At 43.8% G+C, this 13306-nt stretch overlaps 1 protein-coding gene across 1 annotated transcript in view; it reads right to left on the reverse strand.

Moving 5' to 3' along the window:
* Positions 1-2684: 2684 nt before the first annotated feature.
* The window catches only part of SAMSN1 (SAM domain, SH3 domain and nuclear localization signals 1), a 150472-nt gene continuing 139850 nt past the window's right edge, over positions 2685-13306 (reverse strand). Inside the window, exons 16-17 of the mRNA XM_088442755.1 lie at positions 12437-12587; positions 2685-3447 (exon numbers count right to left, since the gene is read on the reverse strand). Coding sequence (XP_088298881.1) covers positions 3248-3447; positions 12437-12587 — 351 coding nt within the window. The 3' untranslated portion in view covers positions 2685-3247. The remainder of the gene's footprint in view (positions 3448-12436; positions 12588-13306) is intronic.

Here is a 13306-nt window from a genome sequence, read left to right on the forward strand (position 1 = left end):
TCCACTGTGTGTTTGGTACATTTATCTAGCACAGCCTGTAAAGTGACAGAAGCTGATTGGTTGCTATGGACAAATTCTCCACTTTGGGCGTTATCCAATTAGCCAAGAACATTGTTTGGGCACTAATGGATCTCCGCTATCAGCAAAAAACAGGGAATTTCCCGCCGATTATACTTGTTTTTCGCCCATGTTTTTTTTTTACCCTATCCTATAACGAAATAATAGGATATGTCTCACGAAAACACATAGGGTCCGCGATAAGCTCGCAGACCTATGTGTTTTCGCCTTTTTTGGGGTGAAAAAACAGCACTTATCGCAGATTATTTTTCGGAACACATCAGGTCCCAAAAAATATCCACGATAAGTGGCGGCGTCGGGCAGCATTTCGAGGCTAATAGGATAGCCCTGCCGCCACCAATTAGCAGCGCTACTTTAGCGCTGCTAATTCGATACCCCCCTTCATTTCTTGTTTTTGTGATTTACAGTTACAGAAACACAGACCTATAAATCCTCAGTTTTCCAGATAGCAAAATCATCTGTTTTCAGTTATAAGCATTGAACAAGTGAATATATGGAGATTAATATAGTAAATATTGTTAAGTAAAACTCTGCTATTTGAACTTTCTACTGGAGGTTTCAAGTCTGTCCCAAATGATCCTGTATTTGTATTTTATGTTTGACATGTGACTGGAAGTCCTAAGCAACATTAAAGTGTATTTTTCTCATTTTAGAGATTTCCAAAGTGGGTATTCATGAAAGCTTGAAGAGAGATAAAATTGTGAAAGTGCCAACCAATCAGCTCCCAACTGTCATTTTTCAAACACAGCCTGTAAAGTGACAGTTAGGAGCAGATTGGTTGGTATTTTATCTCTCACAATTTTATCTCTCTCCAAGATTTCATGAATACCCCCCCAAGTCTTAAATAAAAAAGAAAATAATAATAGTAACATTGATGGTGGATTCCAGTCGCATGAAAACACAAAAACATTTATATTAATTGGGAATAAACTGACACCTTTAACATGGTGAAAAGTCATACTACTCTGTAACTAGCTTAGAGCTTTTCCAATTCATTTCAATGTGCCCATGCTTGAAACCCCATTGAATTCCCACTGAAATGATTGGGGAAAGTTTAAAGATATTTCCACATCCCTGGTGATATTACGTTTTTAAGTTGACAGAGATCACAAATAATTGATGCTTCATAGTTAGACATTTGGGACAAAGAAGTTATCTTTTGTTTTTGGTAATTTGTAGCAATTTTCATCAATTTAAAAAAGGTTGTGGAATCGACCTGTAGAAGCCCCAGTCCCCCAATAATGGAATTGTTATCCTTTTGACCCACTCAAACAATAAAGTGACCATTTCGAGGCCACAAAGTTCATCTGCTTGTCTAATCTGTATTTCATGTTTGGCAGATACAGGTTTTGTGGACATTACTTTCTAGCATGCACAAATCATCTCAGGTACACACATGACCACCTAAAATATATTTGACAGTTGTAAATATACAGACTATTTGTGCTCTGATGAAGCTCTACGAAGATGAAGAAATGTCTCCAATTTACCCTTCCAATTCCCATTTTGCTAGTTTTAGGCTTTTTTGAGAGTTGTGCTTTGTGCAAAAGATGCACCAACCAATTTGATCCAACAGACCACCCCGATCTGCCCTCCATAATGCTGACATCTATGGGGTCAATCCAATTAGGTGCGAATTGTGAGGTGCGAGTTTCTGTTTTCTCTGTGAATTCACATAGGAAATTAATTCTGCAATCCAATTAGCAACTTGCACTGAACCAGTCAGAGTAAACTCGCATTTTTCCATTCGCACCTCCCTGAGGGTGAGAGATGGAAGGTAAAATCTTTATTGTAAGGTTAAAATATTGGGACACCATGCTGAACCCCTTGGACACCCCCCCTAATGACTAATTAGGCAATAGGAAGATTCCAATTAGCTTAATTACACATAAAAAAATGCCTCAAATTACTCCAAAATCAAAGTTTTTGTTACTTTAGACACCCAAAATTTAATTACAGTATTTTTTTATTTGAAAAACAAATTTCAAAGTGCCCTCAAAGTACCCCAAATTCCTATTTTTTTTTTGCATTTTTCATTTAATGCGTTTGATATTAAACAAAAAGTTAGCATTTTGTAATTGTTTTTGCATTTTTTAAAAAAAAGCACAAATCAGCCATTTTATACCATTTAAAAACCTTCAGTACTTTCCTTATGCCCACAAACAGCCTTCGATACTGTCCTGCTTTCAATTTTGGGGTTCAGAATGGTCTCCTCACTTTTTCATGCACTTCTCTCACATCACATTTGACAGCCAATTCCCACTGCGAGTACAGTGAATAGGCATTTTTAATTGGATTGGAGAATTCTCTTGTGTGCGCCTTTATGCGAAGTCTGCGTGTTTCATAAAACAAACTCGCAATTCGCACGTAATAGGATTGACCCTTATGTCTGAAACTGCACATTTGCGAATCATCTACAAACAGAAGCCTTATCTTAAGGTGCGTACACACGTAACGATTTTTTGAACGATTTAACTATAACAACGTCGTTATCGTTCAAAAAATCGTTCAGTTTCTGAGTTATAACAATGAACGATAATCGTTCAAGCGCATTCCCGTTTGTAGTTCATCGTCCATTTCAGACTGACCGACTTAACGATTTTCTTTAAGGGAAGGAACATTTTTCGTTCTTCGTTGAAAAAAATCGTTAAAAAAATCGTTCATTACACTTCAAAAAATCGTTCACTATTTCAAAGGAAATATTGAACGAAAATCGTTTGCCAACAAAATCGTTACCTGTGTATGCAGCATTGGACTGTATTTTCCATGATTGTACGTGTACGCTGTAAATAAGCCAAGGTTCCTGACAAGTAAAATCTGTACCATAATAACGAAATTTACTGTAATCTATTCTCCAGAGATCTGTCACTGGCAGCTCATAAATGCTCTACACTCTGAAATTGACATTTCTTGGTGGAACCATGGTGCTCCATATTCGTACCCAGCCAAGTAATGAGTCTTAGATCAGATGAAGCTGCTAGGTTATAGTTTTGAAAGTCCATCTACTTTGTTTTATGTTGTTTTTAAGAAGTACTGTGATATAGTGACTTCACTACACAGTCATTTCACATATTAAAAGTCTGTGAAGAACGGAACTGCTATAGAGATTGTGACAGCAGGACTTGTGTCTTAGTGGTCCAGTGTCTGACCCATGTCCATGTGTGGCCTGTTAGGGGGATTCAGTGATGATGATTTGCTGTACAGCGTCACACAGTTTTTCTGTCTCTCCATAATCCTTGCTGTTTTCTGTATTCTCTAACGTGATGTAGCATCCTGAATCTCTCGGGCAGTCACTTAAATCACACTTGTTTGCAGGACTTTCAGGGCTGAGTGTCAGGGGCACTGATCCGTTCCCAGATTCTTGTCCACCTGTCAAAATGTAGAACATGAAGATTTAGTCTCTGTGTAGTCACACAATATTAAAGTAGAAACATTGTTGCATATCTATACGGGATCCAGTCAATATACCGACAGTCGGGATGCTGGATCTTAGAATGCCAGCGCCGGAATCCCGACACCTGTCAGAATCCTGGCACTGGCACCCATGACGGTAAGTACTGGTGTTAGGGGGAGGGTTAGAGGTTAGGCTTAGGCACTAGGGAGGAGGTTAGGTTTAGACACCAAGGATGGAGGGTTAGGGGTAGGGAGAGGGTTAGGATACTGACCGACAAGTGTCGGTATCCTAACCCTGTCTGGATGCCGGTGTCGGGATTCTGACTGCCGGGATCCCAAGCATCCTGTACCCAACCCTTCTATACGTGCCTATATAGTCTCTTACTTCCAGGGGCATAGCCAAAACTTTGTGGGCCCCATAGCAACATTTTGAAGGGGCTCTCACCCCAGTGCTACTCGAATGACACCTCTCTCCACAGTGATTGTACAATTTATGCCCCATAGTTGTACCCTAGTTAATTGTATGCTTCCTGGCAGTGCCCTAGTTCATTTTATGAAACATAGTAGTGCCCTATGTGTATAGAGAAGCTCACCAGCGCCTACTAGTGCTAAAACATATCACACATAACAATTTAAAGTGCAAATGATAAGTAATAAAGCTTATTTTAAGACTTCTTAGTCTTCAGAACACTTATTGATCGTATAAATATATTTGGAAATTTATGAAATAATTAGCAACACATTTTGTCTTTGTATTAGACTTCATTAAGGGGGTGATCCCAAGAGAGGATAGATGGTGTAAGTGTTGAAATATAGAGTGCGATACTGTGCTGTCTCCATGGTGCTCCTTCAGGGAAGCATTTGTCCTTTACCAAGATGGCCACCGGTTTGGTCTGCGCATGTGCAGCACCATCTTGTTACTGTGTATGAGCACCACAGTGGGACACGGATGTGTTCCACTTAGCTCCAGTGGACCCTGCTATTATACCTCACAGTGCGAGATACCTGCCAAACCATACCGCTTCTATATGCACCGCTACCCGCATACATCACCGGGTGGTGATTTGTATGTTCCACACAAGCTCCGCTCCATCTAGAAGCCAAGTGTATGTAACTGGGAGTATGGCTGTACAGACACATTGTTGCACAATAAACCAAAGCACTGGTTAAGTTTTCTAGTGTATCTGGTGATTCCGCTGGTGTACACTATTTACGCTGCTTACCACCACCATACACATATCAAAACATGAGATCCACGCAGTGGCATCTTAATGCCAGTGGGCAGGGCTGCCAAGAACCACGCCGGGAACCTGGTTGAAGAGGGTGTGGCCTAATCATGGGAGGCGTGGCCACAGCCCCTTAAGAAAAATAAAAGGAAAGAAATACTGTTGCATCGCCGCTGCGCGCTGGGGAGTAGAGCGCTGTGAGCCCCCTCAGCCCAGCAGATATCCATGGGGGGAGCGCGATCAGGATCTCGCGAGCGGGTCTGAATAAGGCCCACAGTGGGGTCTATAGTAGGTTAGGTGCAGGGTGTGAGGCACTGGGGCCCCCTAGACCCAGGTATCCATGTGCACCTCACACCCTGCACCCATTATAGATATGACACTGGCACCAAGTTGCTGATTATATAAACTGATGACAATATTAATCCTCTACAGGATTTTTAAACCATATAGAGAGTATATTCATCTTATATTAAGCTAACAAGAGATAAACTACAGGGGCCTAAACTTGCTTAGAATCTCCAACTCTCAATACTATCCCCATATCATTTGTGGTTTTTTAGAATTATCCATAAAAATCTCCCCACTGGGGGCGCTATTCAATTGGAGCCCATGGCTGAAATATAATTTTCTACTCTTTTATTATCCTTTTTAACTGTCCATATAAATATCTTAAGAGCTAAAAATGCAAGTATGACTTTATAATAAAAGATTGCAAAAACTGACATTTTGGTGTCTAAATCCTGCACCTCTGATCCTGCAAATCTCCCTAATGCCACTCGCCTGTCCTAACATTAACTTCCATAGGATTACCCAAATCTCGTATGAGGCACTGACCTATAAAGGGCTAATCCTGTTTGTATTTTCAAAGTCAAGTGCTGGCTTTGGAAACCGCTGTGATGGAGCACCTGAGGATTACGGTACATGTAAAGGTGTTAGTATTTCATGTCCGAGTCATTATTGGCTACTGAGAGCTTATGAAAGTGGACCAAATCCCTCAATACGAAGAGTGTGGGTAACACTTGCAATGACAATTAAAACTGATGGAATGCACAGAAGATTGTCTGAAGGTTGCGGGAATTAAGGAGGGCTTATATCAAAGACAAAAAAAGTGAGATATAAGTTATGAAATATAAAGTTTAACTGAGGGTAAGTAAAGGGTAAATACATTTTTCCTGAACTAATTGGCTAGTATGATAACATACTAACCTAGACTTTATTTTATTCAGCTAGATGTCTCTACTTAGAGGTGTATGGTGTAACAGGCTGACTGTCAAGTAATATCTTCTTGGCTTTCAAAACTCCTAGGACTGTTGCTGTACCATACATTAATGTATATAGGGTTTGATTCAGATGTGGACACAATGGGGATTATCGGTCGACTCACAGTGATCATATAATCGAAAAGTGATTCACATTCAGGAACCGTTTGGGGGCGGTGACAGGGAGTGGTGGCAAAAACGCAGACGCGTCGTGACCGTTTTCGGGGAGTGTATGGCGGAAGCGTCTCGGTTTCCTCTGCCATTTTGGCAACCGTAGGGTTACTCAGATGGTCAGTTATCGAAGGATCTGCGACCACCGCCGCTTTTTTCAAACATCGGATCACCACCATCAGAACATTGCGACTTTCCTTTTCACAGCGGCTTCAGCCACCAGGTACACTCTAGGGGGTTGCAATTAGTCTCATCAGGTAGCACCTCCCATTATATATATTCAGGGTGTGCAGTCCAGAAATCTTTCCCATATACTCCATTTAATGTGCTTTATTGCACTTCTGAGGGAAAGGAGACGCCATCATTCTGGATTAGCACCCTTCCTTATTGGTTTAAAAGCATGGAGTATGGTAATGTATATGTACACTGTATTAGGCACAATTCTAGGTAAGTCCTACAAGTTATATACTGTAGTGCAACTTTGGTTCATTTTTGGGGCGTGGGTCCCCCTGGATTGTATTGGTTGATCTGTCTCAGGGCATCGCATTATAACACATTTTCCTTTATAACACATTTAACCCTTCACTGTGTGTTTAATATATATGTACTTCACTTTTTTATTTTCATTCTTTATATGCAGCTGCAGCTGCTCCTAACTATCTCTTTACACTGCACTTTTCTTACTATGGTGGTGCCCTGGGGCAGCTTGGCTGGGCCAGTTTTGGGGGGTCCTGCGCTCTGGATTTGAACCCTAGTATGTTAGGGACCTACCCGAAACAGGTTACCTGGATATGGTGGGTAGGCCCATAACCTTGGCCATGATTATGCTAAAAACCTCTATTGATTGCAAAATTTTATTGCATTTATAATTATATATATTATTAATAATTTGGAGTTGTGCACCTGAGATTTGTCTGTTTCTGTGCCAGCAATTAGTCTCATCAGGTAGCACCTCCCATTATATATATAGTCAGGTTGTGCAGTCCAGAAATCTTTCCTATACATTCTAGGGGTTGAAGGGGGCTTAATTTACTATTCTTCCCAGCAATTACACTGCGAAAAAACACTTGCAGCGTGCGACTACGGTAATGTACCTTGATGCATGCATAGTGGCAATAAATCGCTCCATTTGCGAAAAACATCTGCATAGCGTACATCTCTGAACCAGGCCCAGTTTGTACCCAGCTTAAGACCTGCTTCTCAGGGGCCTAACTTCCACAGCTAAGGACATATTAATAGATTGTTGTTGATTCCATTGCACTTGCTTTTCCACTGCATGCAGGATATTCATTAACCGCTACATGTGCAAATGTACTGTGCACTTAGGGCCTGATTCAGACCCGCTCACAAGCACAAGCAGGTCGATGGTGGCCCAGTGCGCACACGCAGCATGCGCAATGCACGTGCGCAAGCCCCGTAGCGAGTTAGAAACTCGCTCCGGGGCTCGCAACAAAACGGGGCAGCTGTCGATATTGATCGACAGCTTGCCCCGTTTTGTAGGTGGGGAAGGGGGGTGGCTGAACAAATGGAGGCGTTCCCGAAGGAACGCCTGCCGTTTGTGGGCAGCCCTACTGACATCACTCGAACAGGAAGTCCACTCAGGCTTGCGAGACCTGAGAACCTACCACAGGGTCTCCTTGCAAGCCCGATGGTCGCGATAATCGCAACCATCTCCTGCCTGCTCACATTAGCTATGGGTGGGCACCCACAGCTTTGCGAGCGGACAGGAGAAAAAAAAAAATTCCTCCCCGCCCTGATTCAGAGCGTGCGCTCGCAAATAGCGAGCACCTCTGAATCAGGCCCTTAATTTGATCTCAATGTAACAATGTGACCGACTTGGATATACATATAGATACTTACCTGCCCGTCTGCGTCACAGAAATCATTGGGAAAATTACACGAACACCCTGTGCCCGGATAGTAGTGCATGCATAGTAGACGCTGGCTCAGTGTCTGAGTATACTTGGCGCATGCGGCGGCTTGGAGCATGGAGGAAGGGGGGCAGACACAAGTAGACAAGCACTATATGCTAACAAATAAAAATATTTTGCAACGTCGGACATCACCTGCCATTAAAATCACATATAACATAGTCATTGTGCATCCAAAATACCTGTGAATGCAACTCTTAACTACTGTTTCTGGAGAGGAAGTCATGGCCCTCATCAGGTCCTCCCCTCCTTCCACCTCCCCCCTTGACCCTATCCCTTCCCGTCTCCTCTGTTACCTGTCTCCCTCTGCCTGTTCCCATCTTGCCCACCTCCTCAATCTCTCCCTATCATTTGGCACTGTCCCTTCTGCATTAAAACATGCCCTTGTCTACCCCATTCTTAAAAAATCTACCCTGGATCCTAACATACTCTCCAACTACCGACCAACTCCTTGAGCGTATTGTTTACAACCGCCTTACCACCTTTCTTCTTCCCACACCCTCCTTGACTCATTTCAATCTGGCTTCCGTTCTCTCCACTCCACTGAAACTGCCCTCACGAAAATCAGCAATGACCTCCTTGCTGTCAAATCCAAGTGCCACTACTCTCTGTTCATTCTCCTTGACCTCTCTGCCGCATTTGACACTGTAGACCACCCTATCCTCCTGCAAATCCTCCACTCTCTTGGTTTCCATGGCATTGCCCTCTCCTGGCTGTCCTCCTACCTCTCTGATCGTTCTTCTCTGTCTCCTCTCAGGACTCCTTTTACCCCCCACTTCCACTAACAGTAGGAGTTCCCCAAGGTTCTGTTCTTGGACAACTCCTTTTCTCCCTATATACGTCCTCTCTAGGTGAACTCATTAACTCTTTTGACCTCCAATATCATCTCTATGCTGATCATACTCAAATGTACCTTTCCACCCCTGACCTCTCTCCCTTGCTTCTTACCCGTATCTCCAACTGTCTCTCTGCTATCTCTTTATGGATGTCCCAGTGCTTTCTTAAACTTAACATGTCTAAGACTGAGCTAATCATCTTCCCACCCTCTTCCATTACCTCACTTCCCACAATTTCTTTATCTATTGATGGCAGAACTATCTCCAAAGTGCGCTGTCTTGGAGTTATTCTAGACTCCTCCCTCCTTTAAACCACACATTCAGCACCTCTCACAGTCCTGCCGCTTCCACCTAAAAAATATTTCCAGGATTAGACCCTTCCTCACCCAGGATGCCACTAAAAGCCTCATCCACTCACTGGTCATCTCCAGATTGGACTACTGTAACCTTCTCCTAGCTGGCCTCCCAGTCTCCCACCTCTCTCCACTACAATCGGTCCTCAATGCTGCTGCTCGGCTCATCTTCCTCTCCAGACATTCTACATCTGCTTCCCCTCTCCTTCAAGCCCTACACTGGCTCACATTCCCCTTCAGATGCCAATTCAAGGTTCTTACACTCACCTACAAAGCCCTCACTAAATCCTCCCCCACATACATTTCGGACCTTCTCTCCCTTCACACTCCCGCCCGTCCACTTCGCTCAACAAAAGCATACCGCCTCTCTTGCTAACTAATTGCTTCCTCCCACTCCCGCCTCCAAGATTTTGCCCGTGCTGCTCCCTACCTTTGGAACTCTCTCCCTCTCCCTATCAGACTCTCCACCTCACTGCATATCTTCAAACGGGCTCTCAAGACCTACTACTTCATCCAGGCCTTCCAGCTCTCATCCTAACCCACATAATACTCTCTCCTCCCTATCTTCCCCTTCTGTGTCACGCCTGTCTGTGTGCCCCTCCCCTTTAGAATGTAAGCTCTCACGAGCAGGGACCCTCTTCCCTCATGTGCTTCTCCTTACACTTTCTTCTACTCCTTACTCCCCATAAGGTCACCTAACACGTCTCTGCCAACTCCCTGCTGCTTATTGTGAGTGCTTTAATCACTATTGCAACAATGTATATAATGTCCTTCACTGTACTGTAAGTTACATGTTTGTTTTTTGGTTTTTTTGTTCACTTATTAGTTTTATGTACTATGTAAGGCTCTGCGGAACACTTGTGGCACCATATAAATAAGGGATAATAATAATAATAATAATAATAATAATAATAATAATAAAACTATTGCAAACACAATATGTACAGAATGCTAATGCAACTGTACACTCATATTCTGAGTCTTACTCAAGTTTGCAAACACTCCACCCCACTGTTCTGTTCACAAGAGCAGCTGCCATCACTATCATCAAAACCTGCACCCTACCTCATACTAGGTGCAGGCAATCTATCTAAATTTGGTCTTCACAATCCATACTGGGGAATCAGAATAAAACGCATCTCCCGCATCTAGTGACCGGCTGAGAATTGCGCGTACGTTTGTAAAGATGTGAATGGAGAACTTGACAAATGTGCAGTCTGTTAAAAATCGCTAGATGGGGTCACATACAACGTTGCCTGCGATTTACAATCAGGCCTTTCTTCTTACAGTCGTTAGTTTTTCACAGTTGTATCATAACAGGCCCTTAAATATTAATTGAGGTAGAAGTTTATTTTGCAAAGTGGACGCTGCTAACAATCGTGGGGTGCAGGATGTCCTGGTTGCGTAATGCAGCTAACAATCGTGGGGTGCAGGATGTCCCGGGTTGTGTAATGCGGCTAACAAGCGTGGGCTGCAGGATGTCCCGGGTTGTGTAATGCGGCTAACAAGCGTGGGCTGCAGAATGTCCCGGTTGTGTATAGTAATGCGACTAACAAGCGTGGGCTACAGGATGTCTCGGTTGTGTATAGTAATGTGGCTAAAAAGAGTGGGCTGCAGGATGTCCCGGTTGTGTAATGCGGCTAACAAGCGTGGGCTGCAGGATGTCCCGGTTGTGTAATGCGGCTAACAAGTGTGGGCTGCATGATGTCCCGGTTGTGCATAGTAATGCGGGTAACAAGTGTGAGCTGCAGGATGTCCCGGTTGTGTATAGTAATGCGACTAACAAGCGTGGGCTACAGGATGTCTCGGTTGTGTATAGTAATGCGGCTAAAAAGTGTGGGCTGCAGGATGTCCCGGTTGTGTAATGCGGCTAACAAGTGTGGGTTGCATGATATCCCGGTTGTGTATAGTAATGCGGCTAACAAGTGTGAGCTGCAGGATGTCCCGGTTGTGTATAGTAATCCGGCTAACAAGTGTGGGCTGCAGGATGTCCCGGTTGTGTAATGCGGCTAACAAGCGTGGGCTGCAGGATGTCTCGGTTGTGTATAGTAATGCGGCTAACAAGTGTGGGCTGCAGGATGTCCCAGTTGTGTATAGTGATGCGGCTAAGAAATGTGGGCTGCAGGATGTCCCAGTTGTGTAATGCGGCTAACAAGTGTGGGCTGCAGGATGTCCCGGTTGTGTAATGCGGCTAACAAGTGTGGGCTGCAGGATGTCCCGGTTGTGTATAGTAATGCGACTAACAAGCGTGGGCTACAGGATGTCTCGGTTGTGTATAGTAATGCGGCTAAAAAGTGTGGGCTGCAGGATGTCCCGGTTGTGTAATGCGGCTAACAAGTGTGGGTTGCATGATATCCCGGTTGTGTATAGTAATGCGGCTAACAAGTGTGAGCTGCAGGATGTCCCGGTTGTGTATAGTAATCCGGCTAACAAGTGTGGGCTGCAGGATGTCCCGGTTGTGTAATGCGGCTAACAAGCGTGGGCTGCAGGATGTCTCGGTTGTGTATAGTAATGCGGCTAACAAGTGTGGGCTGCAGGATGTCCCAGTTGTGTATAGTGATGCGGCTAAGAAATGTGGGCTGCAGGATGTCCCAGTTGTGTAATGCGGCTAACAAGTGTGGGCTGCAGGATGTCCCGGTTGTGTAATGCGGCTAACAAGTGTGGGCTGCAGGATGTCCCGGTTGTGTATAGTAATGCGGCTGACAAGCGTGGGCTGCAGGATGTCCCGGTTGTGTATAGTAATGCGGCTGACAAGCGTGGGCTGCAGGATGTCCCCGTTGTGTAATGCGGCTAACAAGCTTGGGCTGCAGGATGTCCCGGTTGTGTATAGTAATGCGGCTGACAAGCGTGGGCTGCAGGATGTCCCGGTTGTGTAATGCGGCTAACAAGCGTGGACTGCAGGATGTCCCGGTTGTGTCTAGTAATGCGGCTAACAAGCGTGGGCTGCAGGATGTCCCCGTTGTGTAATGCGGCTAACAAGCTTGGGCTGCAGGATGTCCCAGTTGTGTAAAGTAATGCGGTTGACAAGCGTGGGCTGCAGGATGTCCCGGTTGTGTATAGTAATGCGGCTGACAAGCGTGGGCTGCAGGATGTCCCAGTTGTGTACAGTAATGCGGCTAACAAGCGTGGGCTGCAGGATGTCCCGGTTATGTAAAGTAATGCGATGCCAGAGAATGAAGTGAAACTCACAGTCAGAATCTTGTAAGTTCTCTATAGCAACCAGTAACCTCATTCTTTCCTCCGGGTTTGTAATATTAAGCTCGCAGAGATGACTCTCTTTTATGTCCTTTAGGTCTTCCAGTGTCTCATATCCATTCAGCAACAGGCTTGACATGTAATCCTGAGATATAAAAAGTCTTTAATACATATATCATCCAAGAACTCACTTCAGACTAACTACACAATTCATGGGAATGGCAGAAATATAGAACATTAGAATCTAATTCAGATGCTGTCAGCATTAGTAAAACATTTGTTTCTTAGGTGATATTGGTGTCAAATATTTATTTCATGCTATATTTTTCTATTTTGTTTTAATATATGAAATAATTTAGTCATTATGATTACAGCACATTACATGGGGGGAGGATAGTGTATGAAATGGTAACCATCTAAAGAGTGGGCAAGTGGTAGCAGTGATAGGTATCAGGAGGCCCTAGGGGCAACATGTGTCCCTCCAAGCTCTCACTTGTGTCTCCCAGTTCTTTCATGGTTTGATGTCATATGTGTTTATTATACCTTATAATGCTTATTTAAAAGGCCTGTTCATATGTTATTAAAGATAGGTGTCTCTTTCATTGATCAAAATAATTAACTTGCTACTGAAATTAAGAGTAATGTGCGGCCCTTTTGAAGGTGGGAGGTTTGGCCCTTAAAGAGAATCAGGTTGCCTATCACTGTTTTTAAAGAATGATCTTGATAAATGCTAGCTATAAGCTGATTGGTTGCTATGGCCAACTTCTCCACTACGTAATTTATTAGAAGGTTTGATACATTACCCCCATGGAGAGGCTTAGATGGTACTACCTATGGAATGCAGATGTGTCCTCATACAGTGTG

The sequence above is a fragment of the Taudactylus pleione genome, unplaced genomic scaffold, assembly GCF_031769625.1.
Source record: "Taudactylus pleione unplaced genomic scaffold, aTauple2 ptg000316l, whole genome shotgun sequence".
Lineage (NCBI taxonomy): Eukaryota > Metazoa > Chordata > Amphibia > Anura > Myobatrachidae > Taudactylus > Taudactylus pleione.